The sequence below is a fragment of the Ambystoma mexicanum genome, chromosome 2p (genome assembly GCF_040938575.1).
Source record: "Ambystoma mexicanum isolate Mex_15411 chromosome 2p, UKY_AmexF1_1, whole genome shotgun sequence".
NCBI classification, from domain to species: domain Eukaryota; kingdom Metazoa; phylum Chordata; class Amphibia; order Caudata; family Ambystomatidae; genus Ambystoma; species Ambystoma mexicanum.
The window spans coordinates 809,924,316-809,949,012 of record NC_090923.1 but is presented as its reverse complement, the minus strand read 5'-3'; the positions used below and the strand labels follow the sequence as shown (position 1 = coordinate 809,949,012).

Here is a 24,697-nt window from a genome sequence, read left to right as displayed (position 1 = left end):
ATGGAGGTAAACCATGATGCTCTGCATTTTGCTTGTCTTGAGGCTCTTCATGCTACACGTTAACAAAGCAGTTGTTACCATTGGTTTGTGGTTTTAACAGAGGCACTCCTTGCACTGCATTCAGAAAAGAACCCATGGGATTGTTGCTCTGCAAGGGAGGTATTTTGTCAAGTGAGATACTTTGGAACACAACAAAGGGACCTCTAAGAACTGCTAAGTTAGACCGTTTGTGCGATGTGCCTCCAACTTTTGGCAAACCCTAAATTACTCCCTAGAGCACCACTACCTTTAAGTGGCCCCTGCTTAGGAATGATTAGCATCTGCAATTATGGGTATTTGAACTTCAGCACATGCATGTTTTACAATCAGTGCACCAATGTTCCATCCTCTTGCAGCTGCCTTTTTTTATTTTTTTAATCAATTTTTTTATTGGTTTACACAAATCAGTATTACATTGCGGGAAGCCCCCATACTTCTCCACTATGGATACCATTTTTTATAACATTTTCCCCCATTCCTAAAATAATTCCAAAACACCTGCCCCCTCCCTATCCCCTACAGTGTTCTGGCCGGATCAAGTAAACCTCTTTTACATCCTCTCCGGATTTTATTAATCATTTCTTTCCTATGCTTTTGCTGTTTGCATATCTGGGTGGGCGTCCTAGAGCCCGAGTGTCCACAAGGTTCCACCCACACGCTACTCTGCCCCTTCACACAGCTCATTCACTCAGGTTCGGTGGGCCAGGTATAAAGTCTTAACTCCGTGATGGGGGGATCAGGAGACCCCCTCCTACTCCTCTCCCTCCTCCTCCTCCTTCTCCTCCTCCTCCCGCCTATGTTCTGGGTCATATGCCTCCATAAACGGTGCCCACTCGATGGCTTTCGTGGGCGTCCTACTGTGCAGTATCCTTGTCAATTCCTCCATCCTGTATAGGTCCAAAGCCTTTGCTGCACATTACTTTTTACTCAGGGGTGTTTCCCTTTTCCAACCCCCCGCCAGACAAGCCCTCGCCGCCAGCAGGAGAAAGTGCGGCATATGCGGCAACCTCCTCCAGTTCTCCCCTGCTGTGTCAAACCCAAACAGGATCGGCAGTGGGTCCATCTCCCTCTCCACTCCTTCCAGGTCCCTGACCCAGACCAGCACTTCCTTCCAGTAGTGTTGCACCTTGGCCCACTTCCACCACATGTGCCAATAGTCTGCCATGAGCCCACACCCCCTCCAGCAGTGGGGGTCGGAGCCAGGATACATCTTCCCCAGCAATACCGGGTCCCAATGCCACCTGTAGCATAACTTTAGCCTGTGTTGCTTGTATTGGCAGGCTACTGATGTTCGATGGGCGCTCAGGCAGAGCCGCTCCCATTGGTCCGGGTCTATTTCTTCACCCAAGTCACCCTCCCACTCCCATCTCCTCTTGAGTGCGCCCAACTCCTCCCCCCTTGCCTCCAATAGTGCTTGGTACATTTTTGAAATATGCCCCCTAGTGCCCGCCGCATGTCAAGTCTCTTTGTAGTTTCTGTTTCCACCTACTTGACATCAAAGCCCCCTTTAGTTGTAAGTGTTTAAAGACAGAGAGGGTCCCTAACCCGAGGGCTGCTTCAAGTTCAGTTATTCCCAGAAAGCCATCCTTCTTAACGGCTTGTGCCACCCGCTCAAGCCCCGCCTTAAACCAGTCTTGGAAACGTTCATGACCCGGGATGACATCCCGAATTGGTGGCACCCATATATGGCTCAACGGGGAAGGCCAGGTTGTGATTCCTTTCATTCCCTTCCTTTCACTCCAAAATTCAAGTAGCAGGCCCAGGATATTGTGCAGACGAATCCCCTTTAGCCATTCCCCCAGGGTGACCAGACGGAAGCTGTAATGTTTTATTCCTACCCACTGCTTGTCCTTGTCCATATGCAGGTGAGGGACCCGGGCCCTAAATTGAGCAGCCCTATGGTACGTTTGCATCTCGGGCAAGCCGACCCCTCCCTTTCCCTTCGGTTGGATCAGTAGCTTGTAAGCCACCCTCTGTCGCCCCCCCCCTCCTGCCAGAGGAATCTAAGCATCTTCTTCTTAAGGTCATCAAAATGAATTCCCGGTATGTCATTTGGGAGTGCCTGGTATAAATATAGCATACAGGGAAGAATTGCCATTTTAAGTGCATTTAAGCGCCCAATCCACGAGATAGTCAGCTTTCCCCACTTTTCCATGTCCTTGTAATTTGTGCATAATAGGGGAAAAGTTACACTCGTATATTCTCTCCAGTTCCCTCGGTATGCGTACCCCCAAGTACTTTATACAGTCCCTTTCTATTGGTATCCCCAGTTCCGACCATCTGTGAAGCTGTTCCGGAGAGCCCTCACCCATAGGGAGAATGACCGATTTGTCAATATTAATCTTAAATCCGGACACCTTCCCATAATCCCTTATGACTCTCAGGGCGGTCTGTAGTGAGTTTCCTGCGTCAGCAAGATACATGAGAATGTCATCAGCATACTTGCTGATCTTATACATCTGTTGGCCCACCTCGATTTCCCCTTCGGCCCTTATCTTTTCACCCAGGAGTTCCAAAGCCAGGGCGAAAAGTAGAGGTGACGATGGACAGCCCTGCCTGGTACCCCTAGTCAGCTGGAACTAATTAGACTTGGATCCGTTAACCACAACTCTAGCTGTCGGCCCATGTAAATCGCCTTGATAGCTCTGCACATTCTTTCTCCCACCCCTATGTGTCTTAGAACCCCAAAGAGGAAGGCCCACTCCACCCTATCGAATGCCTTCTCGGCATTTAAACTCAACAGTGCTTTATCCCCGGGACAATTCCCCACGTGCACCATCAGGTCGATGGTTTTCCTGATCTCATCCGGACCCTGCCTTCCTGGAAGAAAGCCCATTTGATCGGGATGTATTATCCGTGGCAGTTTACTCTCAAATCGCGTCGCTAGGACGCGAGTGCACATTTTCTCGTCCACATTCAAGAGGGAAATCGGACGATAAGATGAGCAGTGCGCTGGGTCTCTTCCCTCCTTAGGGATGACCGAAATCCAAGAACTAGGCCGGGGCTCTCCCTGTGTCCATAATGTGGTTATATAATTTCACCAAGTGCGGGGCCAGGATTCCAGAGTATTTCTTATAGAATTCAATTCTGTATCCGTCCTCCCCAGGCACCTTTCCTTTGGGCAGGTGGGCTATGGCATTTTGGACCTATTATTCTGTAAATGGGCTGTCCAAATGTGCAACCTCAGGTGCGGTAAGCCTACTCATGTGAACATCTCTCAAGTACTCCCCTATCTCCCCACTCCCGCCTCCATTTCGGTTGCGTATAGTGATTCATAGTAGCACGCAAAGCCATCTGCTATAGCACCTGGCGTCCGCCGTACCCCCTCTCCAATCCCTTCCTTCCCTACCTGTGTGACCCATCGTTCTGCCCTTTGGGAGCGGAGACGTGATGCCAAAAGTGCATCCGCTCTATCTCCCCTCTCGTAATAGCGCTGCTTCAGGTATCTCAACTTCCATACCGTTTCCCCTATACCCAGGACTTTCAATTCTGCCCTTTTAGCCTGGACCCTATCTCTAAGTTCCTCTGTGTCTCCTCTTCCCGCATGCAGCTCCACTTCCATCTTTATTATGTCCTCAAGAAGCCTCTTCTCTATCAGCCCTCTCTCACTTCTTCCTTGCCCCTTCCCTCATTAATATTCCTCTCCACGGAGGAACCACCAGGGGGCGCAGAGATGCATGACGCATCTCCTCTTGTCTCCTCCAAAGGGTGCCATTTTTGGGACTTGAGCCCCCCCAGAACCCCCTGGAGTGAAGTGCCGACCCCCACCGCAGCCTTCTAACATCGTGGGGCACCTGAATAACCCAACTCCGGTCTCCCGACATGGCGCCTTCGTGAGCCCGCGAAGATCGGAGGGAGGGAGTGCCCCCCCCTCCCGCGGCTCCGCACTAAAACAACAGAGAGCCGCGGATAGGGTGAGGCCTGCAACTTTATCGGACAGCGTGGGGAGAGCAGCCCCCCCCAAAACCTGATCGCAGCGGCCCCCCGTACCTCAGAGCTCAGGCAGGGCAATGCGACACTTTGGACGACTTCCCGCCACTGGGCCGCACCCCGGAGCAGCGCATCGGGCACGGAGGCCTGCGCTGCGGCCTAGGGCCCCAGCGCTCAGTGGACTTGGCCGAGGAGGGCCCATTCGAGACCTGATTCGCCCCCTCGACCCCCCCATCGGAGTCCGGCAAGAGCGGAACCCCCCACCGGCGACTTGGAAGAGCGAGCAGCCCACCCATCCCCCCCCCCCCCGCTTCGGGCCCTCCCTTGACCTGGCGGTGGATCGTGTGATGTGCCGAGGGGGCATCGGAGCCCCCACGAGGTGAGAGGCTGCCCTAAAGCTCTGCATTATATCGGGGGCGAAGAGAGCTGGCCATTGACCTAGAACCGGAGAATAGGCCTAAATAACCCCCCTCCCCAACAGTGGGCGCGGGGCCTGGACGTCGAGCAGGCAGGACCTGCTTGGAGGCTTTTTGTGGCCCGGCAGCGGTGCCCACTGGACCTGGGGCTCCTAGGGGTGGGCCCCGCGGGGAGGAGAGGAGCCGGGGAAGGCCTATGAACTAGAAAGATTCACTGCAGAAATTTCGACGTTTGAACCCTGGCTCCCCGACTCGCCCCGTGATGGCGGCCTCGACACATCAGGAACTAACAGACACTAGCACGGTCACCAAGGGCATGGCCACCCTCCTCGAGGAGATCAGAGGCTTCAGGGCGGACATAACGCTACGTCTGGACACTTTGGACAAAAAAGTGGACAATATAGATGACAGGGTTCAGGCGCTAGAAAATAACTCTGCCTCGAGCGACATCTTTGAGACGCAATTTGACATGCGCCTGGCGGACCTCGAGAGGAGGGAAGAGAAATGTTCCCTAAAGCTTGACAATCTGGAGAACAGGGAACGCCGCTGTAACCTGCGCTTTTTAGGCTTCCCGGAACGTGAGGGCGAAACTCAAGCTGACATTATAAAAGCTGCTAACGCGATGGTGCGATCGCTCTTTGAAGGGGCTAATACGAACGAACCGTCTATTGACAGAGCCCATAGAGCAGGTGCAGCAAACGGGGGGCCCCCAAGTCCATTCTAGTACGATTCCACTACTTTGCGGAGAAAAGCAAAATTCTTGAACTGGCCCGCAAGAAAGGCCAGGTGGACTGGGAGGGGGCCCAGATCTTGGTGTATCAGGATCTCTCTGCCTTCACCCTGGCGAGACGTCGGCTCTGCTCCCCGCTGACGAAAATGCTTCAGACCAAGGGGGTCCGATATAGGTGGGGATGCCCTTTCTCACTTTTATTTGAGCTGGACGGCTACAAGTACGCCCTGGTCACGGAGGACGATATTCGCAGGGTGTCGGAGGAACTCCTGGATGATCCAAACATGGAATTGGGCGAGCGAGAACGCGAGACAGCCCCAGCTGGCCCCGGACGGACGAGGGCCACACAGGAAAGGCGTAAAGTCCGAGGCCACAGGAAATTCAGAAGTGGCGCTGGCATCCCCGGAGCAGCCCAACACTTGAACAGCCACCGGGAGCCCGACAACCAAGCGTGTACTTGATTCTGTGAGTGGGGAGGCGACACATCTGTTCATGGACGGATGAGGACTAGGGGGTCGGGGGCTCAAGTTGTTGTTTTGAAGAGTTTGGGGGAGACCATGGTGGCCTGGACTGGCGACTGGATGAAGCCGCTAATCAACCAGGCGTTCAGGGGGGAGGGGGGATGGAAAAGTTGGGGTTCGTTTATTGGGGATTTTGTTGGGTCACACCAGGTTTTCAGGTCCACTTTGCATTTATAGAAATGTTTCTGGGCACCAGAAGGGTGCGGAGGTTCTGCGGGAGCATTGTCATTTTGCGCTCCTCGGAGGGAGCCATGAGTTTCTATCATCGTTTTGATGGATGATTCGCTTCAATTCTTGACAGTGGGGTCGTTGAATGTACGTGGGCTTAACTCACCTACAAAGAGGTCGCTGGTGGTGAGAGAATTTTCAAGGCTCCGCCTTTATTTCCTGTTTGTACAAGAAACTCACTGGGTGCGGGGCAAGGAACCCAAGCTAAGGGCCAAGAACATCGATCAGGTGTATGTGGCGTCCTTCCGGGCTAAAAAACGCGGAGTGGCCCTCCTGGTTTCTCCCGGGGAAGTCGTCCAAAGCTCAGAAGTCGGACCTGGAAGGACGATATATTATGGTCAAGGGGGAGGTAGGGGCCGGCTGTTCACCTTGGTTTGTATTTATGCTCCAAACGAGGCTCAGGATATCTTTTGGGAAGGTATGAAAGAGAAAATTATGGCTTTCTCCGAGGGCACCCTATTGGTAGGTGGGGACTTTAACATGGTTCTATGCCCCGAGAGAGATAGGAAGTCAGTAAACCCATGTCCAAACTTGCGTTACCACAAAAAGTTGGCGGACGTTTTCCAAGAAGTCAACGGAGAACTGGGCCTGAGTGATACGCAACCCTTTAAGCAAGGCCGAGACCCCAACTTCACCTTCTACTCAAAGCCTCATGACGCATTCTCCCGTATCGATTACATTCTGGTTGACGCCACGCTCCAGGGTGAGGTTACGGACTCGGGGGTGGAGATTGTCCCTTGGTCTGATCACAAATTGGTTAGAGTAAAATTGGGCATTCCTCCAGCCCCCGCATCCGGATCCCTGTGGAGGTGTAACAACCTCCTCCTGCACGATAAGGAAATATGCCAAACCCTTTTAGAAGCCATAAAGATTACTTTTCTACCAATGACAATGGGGAGGTTGGTGTCATGGGTGTCTGGGGGCATTCAAGGCAACCATTAGGGTGTCCTTATAGAGATAGGCTCGAGAAAAAAGAGGGAGAGGGGCCACGAGGAGAAGCTATTGAGGGAAAAGATAGATGCTATCGAACCGGGGGAGAAACTGAAAACGCAGATGTTCCCCGGACAATGGGAAGAGCTACAAAGATTGCGTTCTGGGCTGGCGGACCTCCAGGTGGGTCAAACGGAAAGGAAGCGGTCCTTCTTGAAACAAAAATACATGGAAAAGGGGGAAAAAGTGGATAAGATACTAGCTTGGAGGTTCCGCGAGCTCCGAAATAGCAGGAGGGTGAACTCCATTCGTACCCCGCAAGGGGACTTGACTGTGAGAGACAGCAAGATAGCTGAGCAATTCAGACTATATTACGAACAGCTGTATTGCTCGGAGTATGCAGGGGACGGGACCAAAATAGATGACTTCCTGGACTCCCTCCCGATCCCAGGCCTCCCCCCCCCCCGATAAGGCAGAAACACTAGAACTTCCCATAACCCCACAAGAACTAATAGACACCATTTCCTCTTTAAAGAGTGTTACAGCCTCTGGGGGATGATGGGTTCACTGTTAAGTTTTACAAGACCTATCGGTCTACGTTGGCCCCATTCCTGGCCAGAATGTTCAACTCGGCACTGGAACTGGGCTCCCTTCCACCCACGATGATGTCCGCCTTGATAGTAGTGCTCCCCAAAGAAGGGAAGGACCCCGCTCAGTGTCAATCATACTGCCTTATATCCCTCCTCAACGCTGACTTAAAGATATTGGCCAAACTTTTAGCAAACAGACTGGCGTGACTCCTCCCTTCCCTAGTACACAGAGATCAAGTGGGCTTTATCCCGGGTCATCAGGGATCTGATAACATACGTAAGACCCTGGATCTCATGCAAGAGGCTTCTAGGCAGGGGGTGGAGGGTTATCTCCTCTCACTAGACTCTGAAAAGGCCTTCGACCGCGTCGAGGGGCCTTATATGGGTAGAGTCCTCCGGAAAATGGGTCTGGGAGACAACTTCTGTGGTTGGGTTTCAGCCCTTTACAACGGCCCATCGGCAAGAGTCCTGGTCAATGGTGGCACTTCAGACCCGTTGGCCCTGTCTAGAGGCACCCGTCAAGGCTGTCCCTTGTCTCCCCTTCTCCATGCCTTGGCAATGGAGCCCCTGGCTATAGCGATCAGAACTGACCAGCAAATCACAGGGATTAGATGCGACAATAGCGACTTTAAACTCTCCCTGTTTGCAGACGACATCCTGGGATACCTGACTAACCTTCAGGACTCTCTACCCTGATTATTTGGACTTATAGACTACTAAGGCACCTTTTCAGGGCTTAAGGTGAACACGTCCAAGTCTAGCATTATGCCCATGGGTCCCGGGGACCATGACATCGGGGATAACTCCGAAATCCTGGGAGTAAGAATAGAACCGACTTCCACCAGGTATTTGGGCACCACCATTCCCAGGGATCTGTCACAATCAATGTAACTTCCCGGGGATCTTGGCCAAGATTAGCAGTGATCTCAAACGATGGGCACCTCTCACACTCTCATGGTTTGGGCGTATGGTCACTGTTAAAATGAATAGCGTGCCCCACTTACTCTACCTCTTCGCGGCCCTCCTCGTGGTGATTCCAGAGGCCCTTTTAAAGACACTACAGTCCCGAGTCCTTCAGTTCATCTGGGCCGGCAAAAGAGCAAGGGTCAAATTTTCTACCTTAACTCTCCCCAAGTCTCATGGTGGATTTGGCCTCCCGGACTTTAGGCTTTATTACAAAGCAGCTCAACTCTGGGTGATGTTGGAGCACACGAGGGACGACCTGGGGGCATACTGGATTTTCATTGAGGATGTCCACACCCACCCGAAAAAAGTCAGGGACCTGCTATGGGCCCCTCCTAAAGCGCTCCCCCCCCCCCACCTCAGAGCGCACCCAACCTTAGCGGCCCTTTGGGCAGTCTGGAAGCCGAACAAGGACAACAAGCTGCTGTCATCCTGGCCATCTCCTTTAACATCGCTGTGGGGTCCCCCCATTGATCTGGACACCAAGGGCTTTAGAGACGCACAGGCATGGTCGGACTCGGGCCTGGAGAGGGCATCTCAACTCTCTCGGGAGGAGGGTTTCATAGAATATGAACATCTAACTGAGGCACTGGGCGACAACCCGCCCTCAGTCTTCGAATATTTGCGCCTGAAAGGGATCCTGACCCACCCTCGGTGGGCCGCCGACCTCAAACGCCCCCTCACGCCTTTTGAATCTGTCCTAGCTAAAAGCATCTCCCGGAAAGGCTCCCTATCTAAGTTTTATGGCACATTGATAACTGCTAATCTGGAGGGTAGGCAGCCCTTCAAACGAATTTGGGAAGTAAGGCTGGGCATGACGCTGGATGACCACACATGGTCGGCAATCTTTAAAGCTATATTCACGGGTTCACTGTACACCGCTGCCATGGAACATAGCTTTAAGTTACTCCACTCATGGCATCGCTCCCCAGCCACCCTGTCCAGGATGTTTAAAGAGGTGTCTCACTTTTGCCCTAGAACATGTCAACAACGGGGCACTTGGTTTCACATGTGGTGGGGATGCCCGGTCATTCAGGTGTACTGGTCGAAACTGCTCAGCTGGATCAAGGACATAGAAGGGTACTCCCCGACCTTACAGCCACTGGAAATCCTCCTGGGTACTCCTATGCCGGAGACAGAACAGTCCGCATTCCCAAGGGTCATTGGGGCCATGTTGAGGGAAGGCTAGCAATAGCTCAAAAATGGAAAAATGCCCTAGCTCCGTCCAAGGAAGAATGGCTTTGTAAACTTAGGTCGATCTTCACCTATGAAAAACTCTCTGCGATAACAAATGACACCATGTCGGATTTTATACTGGAATGGACCGCAGTGCTTCTTAATGACGACTGCATCTCTATGCGTCTGTAAAGTACGCCCTTCAACGCCCCCATTTCACATGTCTCCCCACCAACCTCAGGGACCCCGCTTGGGCCCCTTACTCGCTGTGAACTGTACTGACCCCACTATGTCAAATTGAATGTCTAATAACGTATTGATTTCTGAATGCTCTCTCTGCAACTTCTATAACTCGCGACACCTCTGGACCTGGTATGTTCAAAAAAGTTGTGTGGGGTGTGGGGGGGGGGGGAGTTGGATTTAAAAAAAAAAAATGTAAACTGCCATCTATGCTTGTTCAATGTATTGCTGACAGGGATTGCCCGCGCACCCTACCTTATGTGTATGATGTCAATAAAAAACAAAGTTAAAAAAAAAAAATATTCCTCTCCACACAGCTTTCCCAGCATCCCATACTATCTCTGGGCTCACCGCCGCTGTGTCATTCAGCGTGAAATATTTGCTTATGTCCTCCCCCAGGCTATCGGAGAAGAGGGGATCTCTCCAAAGCGAGTCATTGCACCGCCATGCCCCATCAGGTCTAGACAACCCGGAGATTTCAAGGGTCCCTGTCACCATATCATTGTCTGACCAACCTATGGGCTTAATTGTACTATCCAACAACTGTGAGGCATGCTCCTTATTTAAAAGGAGGTAATCTATTCTGGTGTAGCTCTTGTGCGAAGGGGAATAGAATGTGTACCTCTTCTCTTGGATGCTTCTATCTCCACATGTCCAGGAGGGCATATCGTGCCATTGCATATGCCAGATGACCCCACCTATCTTCACCTACCCCCACTCCTCCCTCTTTGGTCTTCCTGTCCCATGTTGCATTCGCCCAAGCATTGAAGTCCCCCCCCTATGATGAAAAGGTCAGCCTCCTGCCCGTGTATCCCCACCAGTGCTTCTCTTATAAAGGTTTCCTGCCCTTGGTTGGGGGCATATAACGCCGCCAGAAGTATTTTGGCACCATCAAGCATTCCTTCCAGTATCAGCAGTCTACCCTGTAACAAGGCCGTGGCCACACTATGCTGGATTCTTAAGTGTTTATGGAGGAGTATCCCCACCACTCCCTTCTTCCTGGGTCGAGAGGCCCAATGGGCTGTTCCTATTCCTCCCCCTCTCAACACTGGCTCCTCTCCCTCCACCAATCTAGTCTCTGCCAGGAATAAGATATCTAAGGAAGCCTTCTGAAATTCACGCACTACTAGAGAGCGTTTAGTGGGGGAATTTAACCCTTCATTCAGGGTGTCCACCCGCAAACCCTTTACCATTTCATTCACCCCCATAGCTAATTATGGCCTTGGTCAAACCCATCTCAGCATCTGGGTTCAGTGTCTCACAAAGCATGGTCCGTACTAATTCCGGGGAGATTTGCACCAGCGATCGTGGTATAGCCCTGCCAATGCCGGTGCCAAAATGTACCCCCTTAACTAACTTTAACTGTAGAACTATAAACCGCCTCCAACATGGAGGTCCAAACCTTAGAATGTGAGACGCCCCCTCTGTCACCGAGGGCTACTCCGGGAATGATGGGACACCCTCTCTCCAGCCATCAGTCAATCAATACCGTTACTTTCCCAAGCCTCCCATTCTTTGTCTCAGTACCTCTTTACAACTCGGCACTGTGTAGTCTCCTTACTGTCCAGAGCGTGTCTGATCTTACTTTGGCGACGGGCCACTGAGCTTCAAGATTTTCCACCCAATCTGGGCCCTTCGCCTCTTCTTGTCAGGTGTCGGTCATGCACTTGTCTTTCCAGGTGCCGAGTCCTGTGGACCCGACAGAGCCCTTTCCTGATTTCCCCCAGCCGATGTCAAGTGTTGCAGTGCCTGCTCCGCCTCCTCAATTGATGTTATCCTATATTCCATCCCCTCGGTCTCAAATTCCAGGGAGAACGGGTATCCCCACCTGTAGCGGATCCCAATTTTGCGCAGCCATGCCGTGAGCGGCCTGCAACCTCTTCTCTGTGCCATAATGAGATTGGAGAGGTCCTGGTATATAGTATCCCTGGAGCCTTCAAAGTTAATCTCTTGCTGCTGCTTCGCTCTGTTCAGAATCTCCTGTCTGTCCTTATAGCTTAAGAATCTGATGACAATAGAATGGCGGCCATTTCCATAAGGTTTTCCTTCCCTGTGTGCACTCTCCAACTGTACTGTTCTGCCCTCTTCCGCTGCAAAGAGTTGGTGGATCAACCTCTGAACCTTTTCCTCAACTTGCCTCAGTGTTTCCCTGTCTGCCTCCTTCAGGCCCAGTATCCTCACATTATTTCTCCTCTCTCCATTTTCTAGATCATCAATTTTGAGCCTCTTGAAGAACCAGTTCAGTCATTCTGGCGTCCAATCGCATCTCCACCATGTCTGCATTGAGCTGATTATGCTCTAATGCCGCCACCTTGCCCTCCACTGTACTCACTCTTCCCGTCAGTTCTGTCAGCGATGACTGGATGTCCCCCCCTCAGGGCTTTTATCTCAGCTAATATGTGGCCAATGTCCTCTTTGATAGAGATCAATACCTGTAGCCATCGTCTCAACTTACCACACTCAGCCTGCAGTGGGGTATTCTAATTCAAGTGTGGCTCCCCTCTGCCGCTCTTCTGGCGCCTAACCTTTATGCGCCGCGCGGACCACACCTGTAGCGGTAGCGCGCTGTTCTGGGCACCCTTTCTGTACACCTCCCCTCCTCCACTCCTGTGTCAGTGGTCGTTGGCTATATCCCCTCTGTTGTTCCTAGTAGCACTGCACACCTTTAGGGGTCACAAAATAAAACACAGGAGTCCCATGCTCATGTCCAATGTCGCCCCAGATGCCGTCTGGTGGGGCACCCTGTGTCCCAGCCGCACAGTTGTCCCTTCCCCACCACTATATGTGGACCTGCAGTTCTGGGGTACCCCACTTCCTGCTCTGCATTCGGGGTGGTGTTGGCCACAGGCTGTGCCACTGTTCTAAGGGCCCAGGGACAAGATGCCCTCTTCACACTCTGGACCCTGGTCCCCCGGACTGTATTCCCCCCTGGTGTGGGGGGGCTGGGACGCTACACCTATTCCTAAGCACGCCCCAACGTGTCTTCCCAACTTGCATGTTTCTCTTCCGCGGCGATCCACAACATGCAGGTCTTCCAAGACCGCTCCAGTGTTGAGCCAGGTCCAGTGTATGAGCCCCAAGTGGCGGCTCCCCACGGGTCGCTCTGATTCCACTCCGGCTCCTCGAGGAGGACACCAGCTCACCCGTGTTCCCCACGGGGCCAAATGTGGAGCCAGATCGCTGTTCTTCAGATGCTTTACTACGTTTCCCAGCAGCACGGCCCAGGCTTCACTTGCACTAGTATGGGCTGCAGCGGCACGCAGGAAGGATTCTTTCCCAGCAAAGTCCTTCTGTTCTGGGGTTGCAATAATGCCACGGAGGGTTGACTGCAGGATACACACAAAAAAAGGGGGGGGGGGCAGGCGCCTGCTATGCCCAGCACAGCCCCAGACCTGCCCGGCAGCAGTCAATGGAGCCGTCCCGGGGCGCTGCACTCCGTGGCCCGGGGGAGCCGACGAATGCGTGCGTGCTCACAGAGGTCACTGCCCTGCCCACTGCGCCCCTCTGTTTGTAGCACCTCACTGTCGCCGGTCGCAGCTCACCTCACACGAGCTCTGGGCCTCGGACGCCGGCAGTTGCACGGTGAATTCTAGTCCGGGCCGCAGCACCCGCTCCCCGCTGTCTCGCCAGGCCAGGAGAGCCACACCGTTTCCTCTGCCGGATGGTCAGCCGAGCTGCGGACCCTTCTGCTGATGCCCCAGGCGTTCCGGTTCTGGTAATTACTCTCCGGCAGCCACTACTTGGTCTTGGGTGCACGGTATCCTCGCAAGTATGCTGGAGGAAGCGGGAGCTGCACTATTACGCAGCCATCTTGTCCCGCTCCCCCTAGTGGTCTCCTTTTACAGTCTTTTTAACATGGAGGTATGCCAGCTAGGGTAATTTTTTGTTAAAAGAATGTGCATATGTGTCTTTAGGTTAATGTAAATGCTAGGAATGTATGAAGTCTGTGGTAATAGGGATGAGCATGTGTCGGTAGAATTGTAAAGTTCTATTAGAAGGTGGATATCTCACTGCCAGGAAGCGTTTCTAAGGAGAGGTTGCAAAGAACCCAGAGATCTGTCTCTACCTAATGTGATACTATCAGCTCGAGTGACAGGAGCACTAAGGCAGCTGCCCATCATTTGTCTAGTTGGTCATTGTCATGGCTGAGGAATCGGACCACTTTAAACCAAGGTATCCGGCTTCAAAGAACACAGAGCCTAAGGGTTTGGTTTGGCTTGGACTGTAATGTCATGGTGGGATATCGAAGAACACAAATCGGACTTCGTTGAACACTGTAGTTCGTCAATCATTCCTTCTCCCTCAAAGCCTTAGTAGGCTCGCGGTCAAAGCAAGTCGTTCAGACTTTTGGGGTTTTGGTGCCCTAGCGCTATTTTCTGAACTCTGGCATCTGTAGACATTGCCAGAATGTTGTTCCTTTTTGTTTGTAGATCGGGCCCCACCACTCTTGGTACGCTGGCTGGTCTTAATGTGAGCTTGTCTGAACGTGAGCAAGGCATTAGATGGGTAAGAATCTTAGCCAAAATCTCTGTGGGCCCTAGGGATGTCACTTACACTGGTCTGTACCTGCCTATTCTTTCTATCAGTCTCCTTTCATCCTCTTTGACCTTCTCCTCTGTTCTCAATGCTGCCTCAGTTTCTGCCTTCTTCAATCCCTCCTCCTTAGTTGTGTTACCACCTCTTCCTTATAGCGCCCCACACTCCCCCACCTAATTCTCGATCTACCTCACCTTTTCTAACCTATTCATCATACCGCCACCTACTACCTTGCTCTCCACATCTTCAACCTCTAATTCCTATATAATTTGCTTAAAGACTAGAAAACACTCGACTGCCTCCACATCCCATGTGTGGATAATTCCTTACACTCTCCACCACCTTGCCTTCTCAAGCCTACTCACCATACCACCACATAGTACACTGCTCCCCACACCTGCAGCCTCTAATTCCTATATCTCTCCAAAAACCTGCATCTTTTATAGCGCAGCAGGGTCTACCCGCAGACATGTAAATGCCTCCAGCCTGCGTTCCATTAATAGTCTAGCTGGGAAATTCGCTGAAGGACTACTCAACAGTCGGAATCGCAGAAAGTGCTGCCATCTTGGTATTCCTTAATTTGGCATCCTCTGCTGGGGCCGTGTCATTGTGGATCACAATCCTGGTTATCAATGGTAGTTGAGTGTTCATTTGGATTGCCCTTGTTTGTTTGTTTTATTATTTGTAATGCGCGGTCATACCCTCAGGTAACAGTGCGCAGCATTTACATGAAATTGCGAAGCTTAGTTACAACAACAAAAAGATATTGTACATACACATAGTAAAGGTAATATCGGGAAAATATACATATATACAGATGGGCAGCAGTATGTACAAACGGGCAATACAATATATACAGATGGCAAGCTGGAGGTGATTCAAAGGCCTACGCTTTCAGCCATAAAACGACCTTAGATCGGAATTCTGATGGGGCAGGTCCATTCTGAGAGTTGGCGGTAGAGAGTTCCACAGTTTAGCTGCTTTCACTGGGAAGCTGTTACCCCCTATAGTGGAACGTTTGAAGTTGGGGACAGAAAGGCAGTCTTTGTAGGCTATTTGTTTGGGTCTCAGGGAAGTCTGTCTATGAAATCTGCCGATCAAATAGATAGGGGCAGCGTTATTGAGGGATTTGTAAGTGAGAGAGGCAGTTTTTAGGATGATTTTGTCTTTGATAGAGAGCCAGTGATTCTGTTGGGAGTGTGCTGTAATATGCTCTCTTCTAGAGATGCCCAATGCTGCTCTGAGAATGGTATTCTGGAGAATTTGCAGTTTGCTGGTGGTGGCTTTGGAAGACCCGAGATGGAGAGCGTTACAGTAATCCAGGTGGGACAATACGAGGGCTCTAGCAAGGGTCAAGCAACTGGTGTCAGACAGAAAGGGTTTGGCTGCACGGATCAGTTTATCAGTTTGCATGTGTAAGCTGTGGAAGAGGCTAAGGTGTTCACCTGTCTGTTGAAGGAGAAGGTAGAGTCCAAATAAAGGCCTAGTGTTTTAACCTCTTGTCCTACTTTGATGCTATGGCCATCGATCATGAAAGAACAATAGGCAGGGCCTAATTTCTTTAAGCCGGTGGTAGTGCCTAAGATGATGAGTTCCGTTTTCCGTTTTATCATCATTCAGGCATAAGTCCATGTGTGGCCATCCATGCCTGGATGATGATGATGTACACCCTATTCACCCTTGAGCTCCCGTGCTGTAGGCAATAGTGAGGGAGACAGTGAGTGAGCACTACCTCTGCTGAAACCACGTCTTTGCACTGCTCTGCTCATGTGGAATAATACCAATATTCCTGCAGACCTGTGTAGCTGGAAAGTTGTCTTAACTTTTTCAACAGTGTTCCGCCTTGTATCAAAGCAAGTCCTCTGGTGTATCAAAGCTAGTCCTCCTTGGTTGGGTCCTTGCCTGACGTTTCCTGTCTGCACGTGAGCAGGGTTTATGTTGACATCACTATTTCTTTCGTCTTGGACGGCAAGACTGGCTTGATTATGAATAGGGGTGCTCACATAAACAATCAGGGGAGTCTATTTATGTTGCTGACTCTGGAGGGGCCATAGGTTTCTCTTTACATTTCCCCGTATACAAGGGGAGCTGTAAAGTCCCCCGCCCGGTGACATAACTTCTGAGCACATCCCACTTCAGTGTGGGCTCCCTGTCATCTAAGCCTATGGTACCTTTGGAACCTTCGGTCTTGAAACTCTTGAGGAATTCTGAATGTAGTAGGGTCTGAGATTTTAGGGTTCCTAAAACTGGTTTCATAATTGTGGCGGGTGAACCTCCATGATACTCCTCCAGGCCCTTTATCAGTGGCTGCTGACAGCCAGCCACCAGGGTCAGCCCAGTCCGATCACTGGATTTTATCATAGCCATGCAGCCTACAATGGACCAATTGAGTCACAGAATTGACCTAGGGTGGTACTCCCATTCAGGATCTTTGCATACAATGGGAATCTTTGCAACAAGAAATCATTGCCAATATACACAAAATGGATCTATTCCTGCTTTTCTGCAACTAATGTAGTACACCTCCAGAGAATGAATGGTCAACTGCATGGCAATTGGGTAGAGTGTCTATCCAAACATAGCAGATTATCCCGGTTACATAAGAACTTAGTAAGAGGGGATGCTACAAATGAATGGTCTGGATTAAACTAGAGAACGGCATATACCATTCTATTGAGGCTCAAGAAAACTCCCCTTATTCGAATCCCATGTCTTATTACAAAGAGTTTCAACTCGTGGACGACCATTGAAGACCTCCATCATTGCCTCCAGCCAAGTCCCGGTGAAGACATCAGTGCTTTGATGCTTGAGGCTGGTGGGACCAACCAGTCCGGACCTCTGCACACCGATCCTGCCCTCTGGAGCCTTCCATCCTGTGGGCTAACCAGCTATGTCGGGGGCATCTGCTTTGCACCAGTCGCTGTTCCAAGCTTTGCTGTGAAACTCTGCAGGTCTCCAGTTTGTGGCCCAGCAACAATCCTGATGCAGTTGCTGCTCTTCAACTTGAAGAGAGGCATTTTTGGAGAAGTTTCTTTGTTCTCGCCATGTGAGGTGCCTGCCGCAGCATGAGTTCAGTGATTTTCACTGCTGCCCCCTTTCATTGTGTCCTGGACTCTGCTGCCAATGTGGGACTTGTGGTGGTCTGTATCTCGGGATGGCTGGGTGGCCCAACTGTCCACCATCAGGAACCATCTCACTAGAGTTCAGAACCACTGTTGGTTGGACCCAATCCTGAAAGCTATCACTGCACCCGTGGCACCCAGAGCACCTGCAATGGAACCAACAATAGAGCCCCCTTTGTTTTGAACAATAGAAACAAGTTGGTCCACCAAATCTAGGAACTCTATGAAAGTGAAGTAAGGGGGACGAGCTTGCATAGCTGTCTCCACCTCCCTCCACCCCTCTCCAGTCTTGGGGTTAAACGGGCATAGCGTCCTGACCCTACCTCCCCCTTCCTTGCCTGATCGTGATCAGTGATGTTCTGGTCATGGATTCTACACCTCCCCACCCCATACCCGAGCTGCCACCCTCAGGAATTCCCCTACAGTGGTGGGATTGGGAGAGAGCCCCTAATCTCCGGTACTTAAATTTGTGTTCACAACTGTGGAGCATTTTTACATACTTTGCCAAAACCTGTTTCTGCGATTCTAAAAGTCTCTTCAGCCCCTGCAAAGGTCATTTCTGGGGACTGGGACACTTAAGGATCTAGTCCTACTCACCTTAGCGTGGGGGAACTTTAAAATGATTGTGTCTCCACTGCTTTCTGAATACTTACCTTGAATTTTAACTAGTTCTTATTTACTTATCGGTTTTGCTTGTTTTACGGCTCACAGTGTTCGTATATTTCAGATTCAGAATTTGATGTTATTTAACTGCCTTAAAAGTAAAGTTTTGGTGTTCAGTGTGAGAACACCCATTGTGAATCTATATAGGTGCATAGTAGTAGTTTGATAGTAACTTACCTGTTAATGTTACTGTATACCGTGTATTCAGACCTAATAAATAGTGTATTTTTATACTCTAACTTCAGTTATGCAAGTGCTTTGTGTGTCTCATTTTAGCATTACACCACCCACACAATTCCTAAAGTATGATCATTTCTGCTGTACTACCTACCTTGATTGAGTTTGGCTAGATCAAAGTATTTTTCCTTGTTCACTACAATAGAGTGACCTCTAAGAACCCTCCTTCAGGGCTCGTTCTGAAAATCTATCTTAACAATGAGCATTTGGGAAGACCATATAATACAGAAATAAATAACTGGTTTGGAGACACTTTTCATCTCCTGCTTTTCAAGAACATTTGGGAAGCCCAGCTCAAATCTTGTGTTCTTAACTCATGATGATCTTCCATTGTAGGTTTGTATTGGTGGAGAGCATTCCTGAAGACCTGGTGTATGAGGCCAACAGCACAATCAACCCTACAACATTTCAGTCATGGCTGGATCTACTTGCGATGGCAAATAGCAGTGTCGACATTGTCTCTTTCTACTGGACCTTGACCAATGAGGATACAGGAACTAAATCACCCACTGCCAATCAGGTGAGGCCAGTGGCACCTGCCTTCCCAAAACCTCAAGGTCTCCTTTTCCTTTTTAATAAGGGGTTACCGTCTTTCATGTCTCAGACTTAACCAAGCAGCTTTCTACCCAAAAAAAAAAAGTTCCCATCCTTGCCATAAATCATTAGAACATGGGCAATGTTAATTATATAATATGGGATTGTACTTTATCAGACCGATCAATTTTAAACCAATCCGCCTTCATTTGACGTGAACATCTTCCATGCTTTTTCACCTACGTGTCCATGTAGCTGTACAAGCCTTTTTTTAAATTGTGAAAAACTTGACGTTTTAAGATTTCATCATGCCCACCATGTCATCCTTTCTTAGATTGGTGGGTCCCTCAATGTATCCTGGTTGTGATGGCTAGTCTGGGAACTTTTTTTCCCAGTCACCAAAGTTTCATTGTACTGCGGCTTGGGAAGGGATAGCAATTATCCAGATACAGATATTGCCTGCTAGTTGTCCAGAAATTGATGGAATAACAGTAGATATTTTAGAAATATGCAATGGGTTTTACCTAAAGTGGCTGTGATTGTTGGGATTAAGAAATAAGAATACATTTTTCATTATGGATTTGCTACCTGCCAAGTGCATTCTGAGTTTCATGATTGAGGTCTATAAAAAAAGTTCTATTCTTGTAGTGTTTGTCCTTGAATACCTTCTTGGAGATTAGGCCTGCAAAACTGGAAACACTTCTGCCCTGCACAGCTTCTGCCTTATTTTACTCTTGGTACACGTTGGTATATTCAGTCATGATCATTCTTCACAGTACACATTCTCTCCTGGCTCCATTCGCTCCAGACCAGAACCCCTGCATATTGAATGCACAAGGAAAGGTCTTTGTTTCTATTGCTGTCAACAAGGTATGTATGCTTGGTGCGTTTAAAGAAAAAATACCTGTTTAACAAGAAAATGAAATGAAATGGATAGGAGAAATACAATATGTATTTTGTTCTAGTGTTAGTGAACCATGTAGAAATGGAACGACATACGCCAATATCCCATAAACCTCTGTGTCATGGTCCTTCTCTGTCTGTGAGCTGTGTTGGATGTACTAGCTCCGTTCCAGTTGTTGCCACCTTTTTCATTTTCCCCATGACTGCCTTTTTGCATTACCATATTTTGCAACTTAAATTGGAGCAACCAATGCCTTTGCACAACACCCATAACACTGGACAGCTAGTCACACTTTAAATTAATACAACTATGTGAATGTTTGTTGCACAGTAACTAGTTGAAAATCTTTGGTGTGGCTCTCATGATTGCCCTGCTTTTCTTTACTGCATGAATAGGGTGAGCAAATACTGCAAGAACTTGGCAATCTATCGCAGAGGGGCATCACGCTAAGGATTGCAGTGGATCCTCCAAACTCTCCTCAGCGGGAGAATGATATTAACGCTCTGAAGAAAGCTGGTAAGAACCTTCTCATTCGCTCTTATTCGTGAGAAGCATGAAGGGATTTGGAAGTCTGTAAAATTGCTAACTATAGAAAACAAATTTATTTCTGTGCCCATTACCCTGGATGACCGTTGCTGAGTACTTTGTACTGAAGGAGATGACTTGTACAGCAACTATGCAAAATTACAAAATAGCTGGTGCCGCCGCCCACAGCAATCTAACAGTGTGCAAACCAGTTTATCAGGAAGTGGAGCCAATATGCACAATGTTACTATAGGGTCATACAACTCAGAGGAATTCGCTACATTTCTGCGATGAGTTCCTAGCGACATTGCTTGCAGTATATACAATCCTATTCTGGAGTGCTTTCTTGCTGGGTGTCTGGCACCACAGGGCGGCTTTTTTTCTTCTTGATGCCTTGCACATGTGTACCCTGAGTTGCTCCTTACAGGACAACCTTCCCCTGGAGTACAAATGCCAAGCAAGTTTCCTTTAAACTTTCTTGGCACACATCCTTCCTGTCCTTATTTGACTTGCATTATTATAACAAAACAAAGCAGAACAAACCAGTTGACGCAAATGTCCTTTTCTTTTTTTCCAACAACATTTTATTGATTTTTACAAGATGGAATATTACATGCAACAATGCAATACAGGTCAATATAAGCATTAATTAGAGCCTTCATAGTCTATTTCGAGTCGAGCAAATGTCCTTTTCTACACACCTACAGCCCCATTGTATGCTCCAGTCCTGGGTGATGTAGCCCTCCCTCCCCCAATCATTATTGGAAACCTGCGTGTCACCTAAACCTCATAAGCGGGAATTTCTGGTCGGCAGGGAGGGGGGGATTAACAGGCGGGTTTGCGGCTCCCGTCAAATCCCTAGGACTGTAGAACTGGCAACAGCAAAATTACTTAACCTCATCGCTGCGGAACCTTTAGATTTAAATGCCCCTTTCTATGAATTAATGTTTGTGTTGACATTTTCTTATTTATGTTTTGGAGCAAGAATGTTTGCCAGCAAAAATCTAGCTCAACTTCAGCTCCTACTCTGAACAACGTTGCATCAGTTTTGACTTTTGTTTCACTCTTATTGGTGTAGTGATATGACAAAGTGAAGTGTTTTTCCTGTTCTGGTTTTAGGTGCCACTAAAACTGGCCTTTTCCATCACTATTTCAAGGTTCTTTTTTATAGGGGCTTTGGGGAAAAGAATGGAATGTTCGGGGGGGGGTGACTCCTTTCTTATATGCTCTTAGGAATTTAAGCTAAGAATAAAAGCAACCTTTTTGATGAACTCTACCTGTTTTGCTGACCTGAGGTGCATTTGTTGGGATGTTTACATCCATTTGACAATGTCTAGCTGGTGAGTTGAACTTCCTGAGCTGCGGATCTGGCATGACCCCCTAATATTTTTAGTCTGCCCATATACTGTTTCATTGACCTTGTCCTGTAGCGAGTTCTCATCGAAGACCCCGCAAAGGCTGCAGCTAAACTTGACTTACTTTGTGTGAAAGGAAATTGATCCCACCATATATGATGTTGGTTATTTGGACCCCAGGAAGACTAAAGCCAAGGCAGACAAGACCAAAGCTGTTCACGGTTAAGTCATTATTCCTATTTTGGGGTTTCTAGGGCCATTTTCTGGGGCCCCTCAACTTTTTGCCTTTTCCCCTGTCTTTTTTTGGGTAATAGATCTCTTTTTGATGTCTGGAGGACTTCTCCTGAAATCCCCCTGTCATTATGTCCATTTTAACCTAAAATAAGTTAGATGGTATTGGGTCGCCCGTAATGTGCCCAGTCCAGAGTCACCACATTATTGCCTTTGCATCATTGTCACTTTAATTTGGCTTTTGTGAATAGGTTTGTGGTAGCTGTGTTTTAATTTCGGCTTCACCAAGTGACCAGGCCATTTGACACTTTGGTAGCCAAATGCACCTTTTTTTTAGCCAATGGATATTTTTAAATCCTGCTCATGGCCAATATGTTTTCTCAGGCTTCCCTTTGTATAGGTGACCATGCAGGAGACTGTAAAAATGGTCATTCTAACCACGTGGACTCTTTGTGAGCCCATCATGACAGCCTCCATATTGGTTGTAACTGGTTTGAGCTAGTTTAAGTCCCTGGACAAGCCGTCTCACTTCCTATTGGGGGCAGGCAGTGGGAGATTTGGCTGAGGGGTAATCGCAGTGACCAACCAGTATTGGTGATCATCTGACCATCTGCCCTAGCCCCTTTTTGTGATTGACCATGCCCCTTTCAGTGGGATTTAGGTTCTGCCCTGCCCCTAACTCACGCTCTTGCTGCTGTGTTCCTGGAATGTTCTGAGGGAGTTTTCCTGACGTTTTGGCAATTTTTAAAGTCCTCACTTGGCAATGCTTGCTAAGTGCAGTGACTGGGCCTTATCCCGGTTTGGATTTTCTGCTCCTTGAAGTACAGTCCTGAGTTCTTGGAGAGTCCCGATGACTCCCTACATCTGCTGGGGCGAGCCCACTTCTTTGGGACGGTTTCTGCCATTTACTCCTGGGATCTTCTGCTTTGCTATGGGCTACTGCAGGAGTTCAGAGAGGTGCTGCGAGTTCATCAATGCACTGGATCTACAGTTTGGGATGTCTGAAAGTGCCACCAGCTGTTGTGAACATCCTCAGTGTTTGCTTTCATGCTCCTTCCTTTTGTTGTTTGCACTGCAGCTGGAAGCAGTTGTTCGGTTTCTTTATTATTTATTTATTTATTTATTTATATATTTATAACGCGCCGGAGCTCGCGAGCATCAGGGCGCGACAAGTACACGAGAGGACAAGATCACAGGACAACATAGAAAGAAGAGAAAAGAAGTGACAGGGGACTCAAGGGAGTCTATGCTGAATATATAACAATTACCGAAAGAGTAATGTTTTCAGCTGCTTCCTAAATGGCAGGTACCTACTTTCACATCTAAGATTGTCCGGCAGCTCGTTCCAGAGTGCTATAGCTTTGGTGGGGAAGGCTCTCCCGAGTCCATTAGCTTTGACTTTGGTGTGGCTGGCTTTGAGTAGCCCTTTATTAGCAGATCTTAGACAGCGGCTTGGTTCGTACCAGCGAAATTCCTTCTCTAGGTATGTGGGGGCCGTGCCGTAAAGACAGCGATGGACCAGTGTCAAGGATTTGAATTTAATGCGCTCCTCAATGGCGAGCCAGTGAAGGCCTATGCGTTCATGGGTAATATGCTCACGCTTGGACTTCCCAGTGATGGTTCTAACAGCATTGTTTTGGATTATTTGGCATTGTTTAATGCAAGAGTTACTTGAACCGAGCATTAGCGCATTCCCATAATCCAGTCGGGATAAAATCGTGGCTCTAGCAATCGTGGCGCAATTTGTGGCATTAAGATGCGGTGTAGGAGTCTCTGATAGTATTGACAGTTTTTTTTGAGAAAAGTAACCTGGGCATCTGCACCTAGTGAGGATTGCAGGTATATGCCAAGTGTTTTCACCTTACTAGAGACCGGGATATTGCAGTCCTTGATAGTAAATGATGAGTAGGCTGAGCCTAAATTAGAAAGGGCTTTTGGAGATCCGAATGTCATAAGTTCAGTTTTTGAACTATTCAGACACATCCAGTGGGCTTTCATCCAACTTTCTATAGTATTATAGATTGCTGAGAGTCTGTTGTTGTCTCTGGAGTGGTCACCGCTGAGTTCTATAATCAGTTGGGTGTCATCTGCGAAGTTGGTAAAGTAAATACCCAACTGTGAGAGGAGGGCACAAAGGCAGCGGATATAAAGATTGAATAAGAGAGGGGAAAAACTTGCACCTTGTGGGACACCACAATCCACTGGGTTCGTGCCAGAGGAATGTCCACCCCATGTGATTTTAGATTTTCTGTCCTTCAGAAAGGAGGATATCCAATTGATAGCTTCCTCAGCACAGTTACCTGCTTTTCCCAGGGCCTCACGGAGCTTCCCATGGTCTAGTAGGTCGAAAGCTGCCGAGAGGTCCAATAGAACAAGCAGGCCGGCCTTGCCTCCATCCAGAATTTCTAGCATCTTGGATTGAAGGTCAAGTAATGCTGATTCCGTACTATGTGCACTTCTGAATCCTGATTGCTGGGGATGTAACAGATCGTGCTTGTCCACATACTCTTGTAGTTGGTGGGTGGCCACTTTATCGAGACCTTTCAACAAAAAGTTGCAGTTCGTGATAGGGCGGAGATTGGCAGGATTTTGCTGGTCAAGGCCGGGTTTTTTAACCAATGGTGTGACTGTGACTGTTTTGAGACTAATGGGGACGGTCTGGTCTCTAAAAGACGAGTTTGTCATACGGCAAAGAAAGGGTGAAAAAACGTCTATATTATCTAGAATGAACTTGGAGCCTCCCTCCCTGGATCTTTCACTCTTAGCTTGAAGGTAGAGATTCTGGTAGGATTCAATATTTCTTTCAGGGTTGTTGGGGCCCAGGTTT

General features: G+C 49.0%; 1 protein-coding gene across 1 annotated transcript in view; it reads left to right on the top strand.

Moving 5' to 3' along the window:
- PLD3 (phospholipase D family member 3) overlaps positions 1 to 24,697 on the top strand; it is a 533,798-nt gene that overhangs the window by 201,990 nt on the left and 307,111 nt on the right. Inside the window, exons 5-6 of the mRNA XM_069644484.1 lie at positions 18,658 to 18,841; positions 20,155 to 20,275. Of these exons, the coding sequence (XP_069500585.1) occupies positions 18,658 to 18,841; positions 20,155 to 20,275 (305 nt within the window). The remainder of the gene's footprint in view (positions 1 to 18,657; positions 18,842 to 20,154; positions 20,276 to 24,697) is intronic.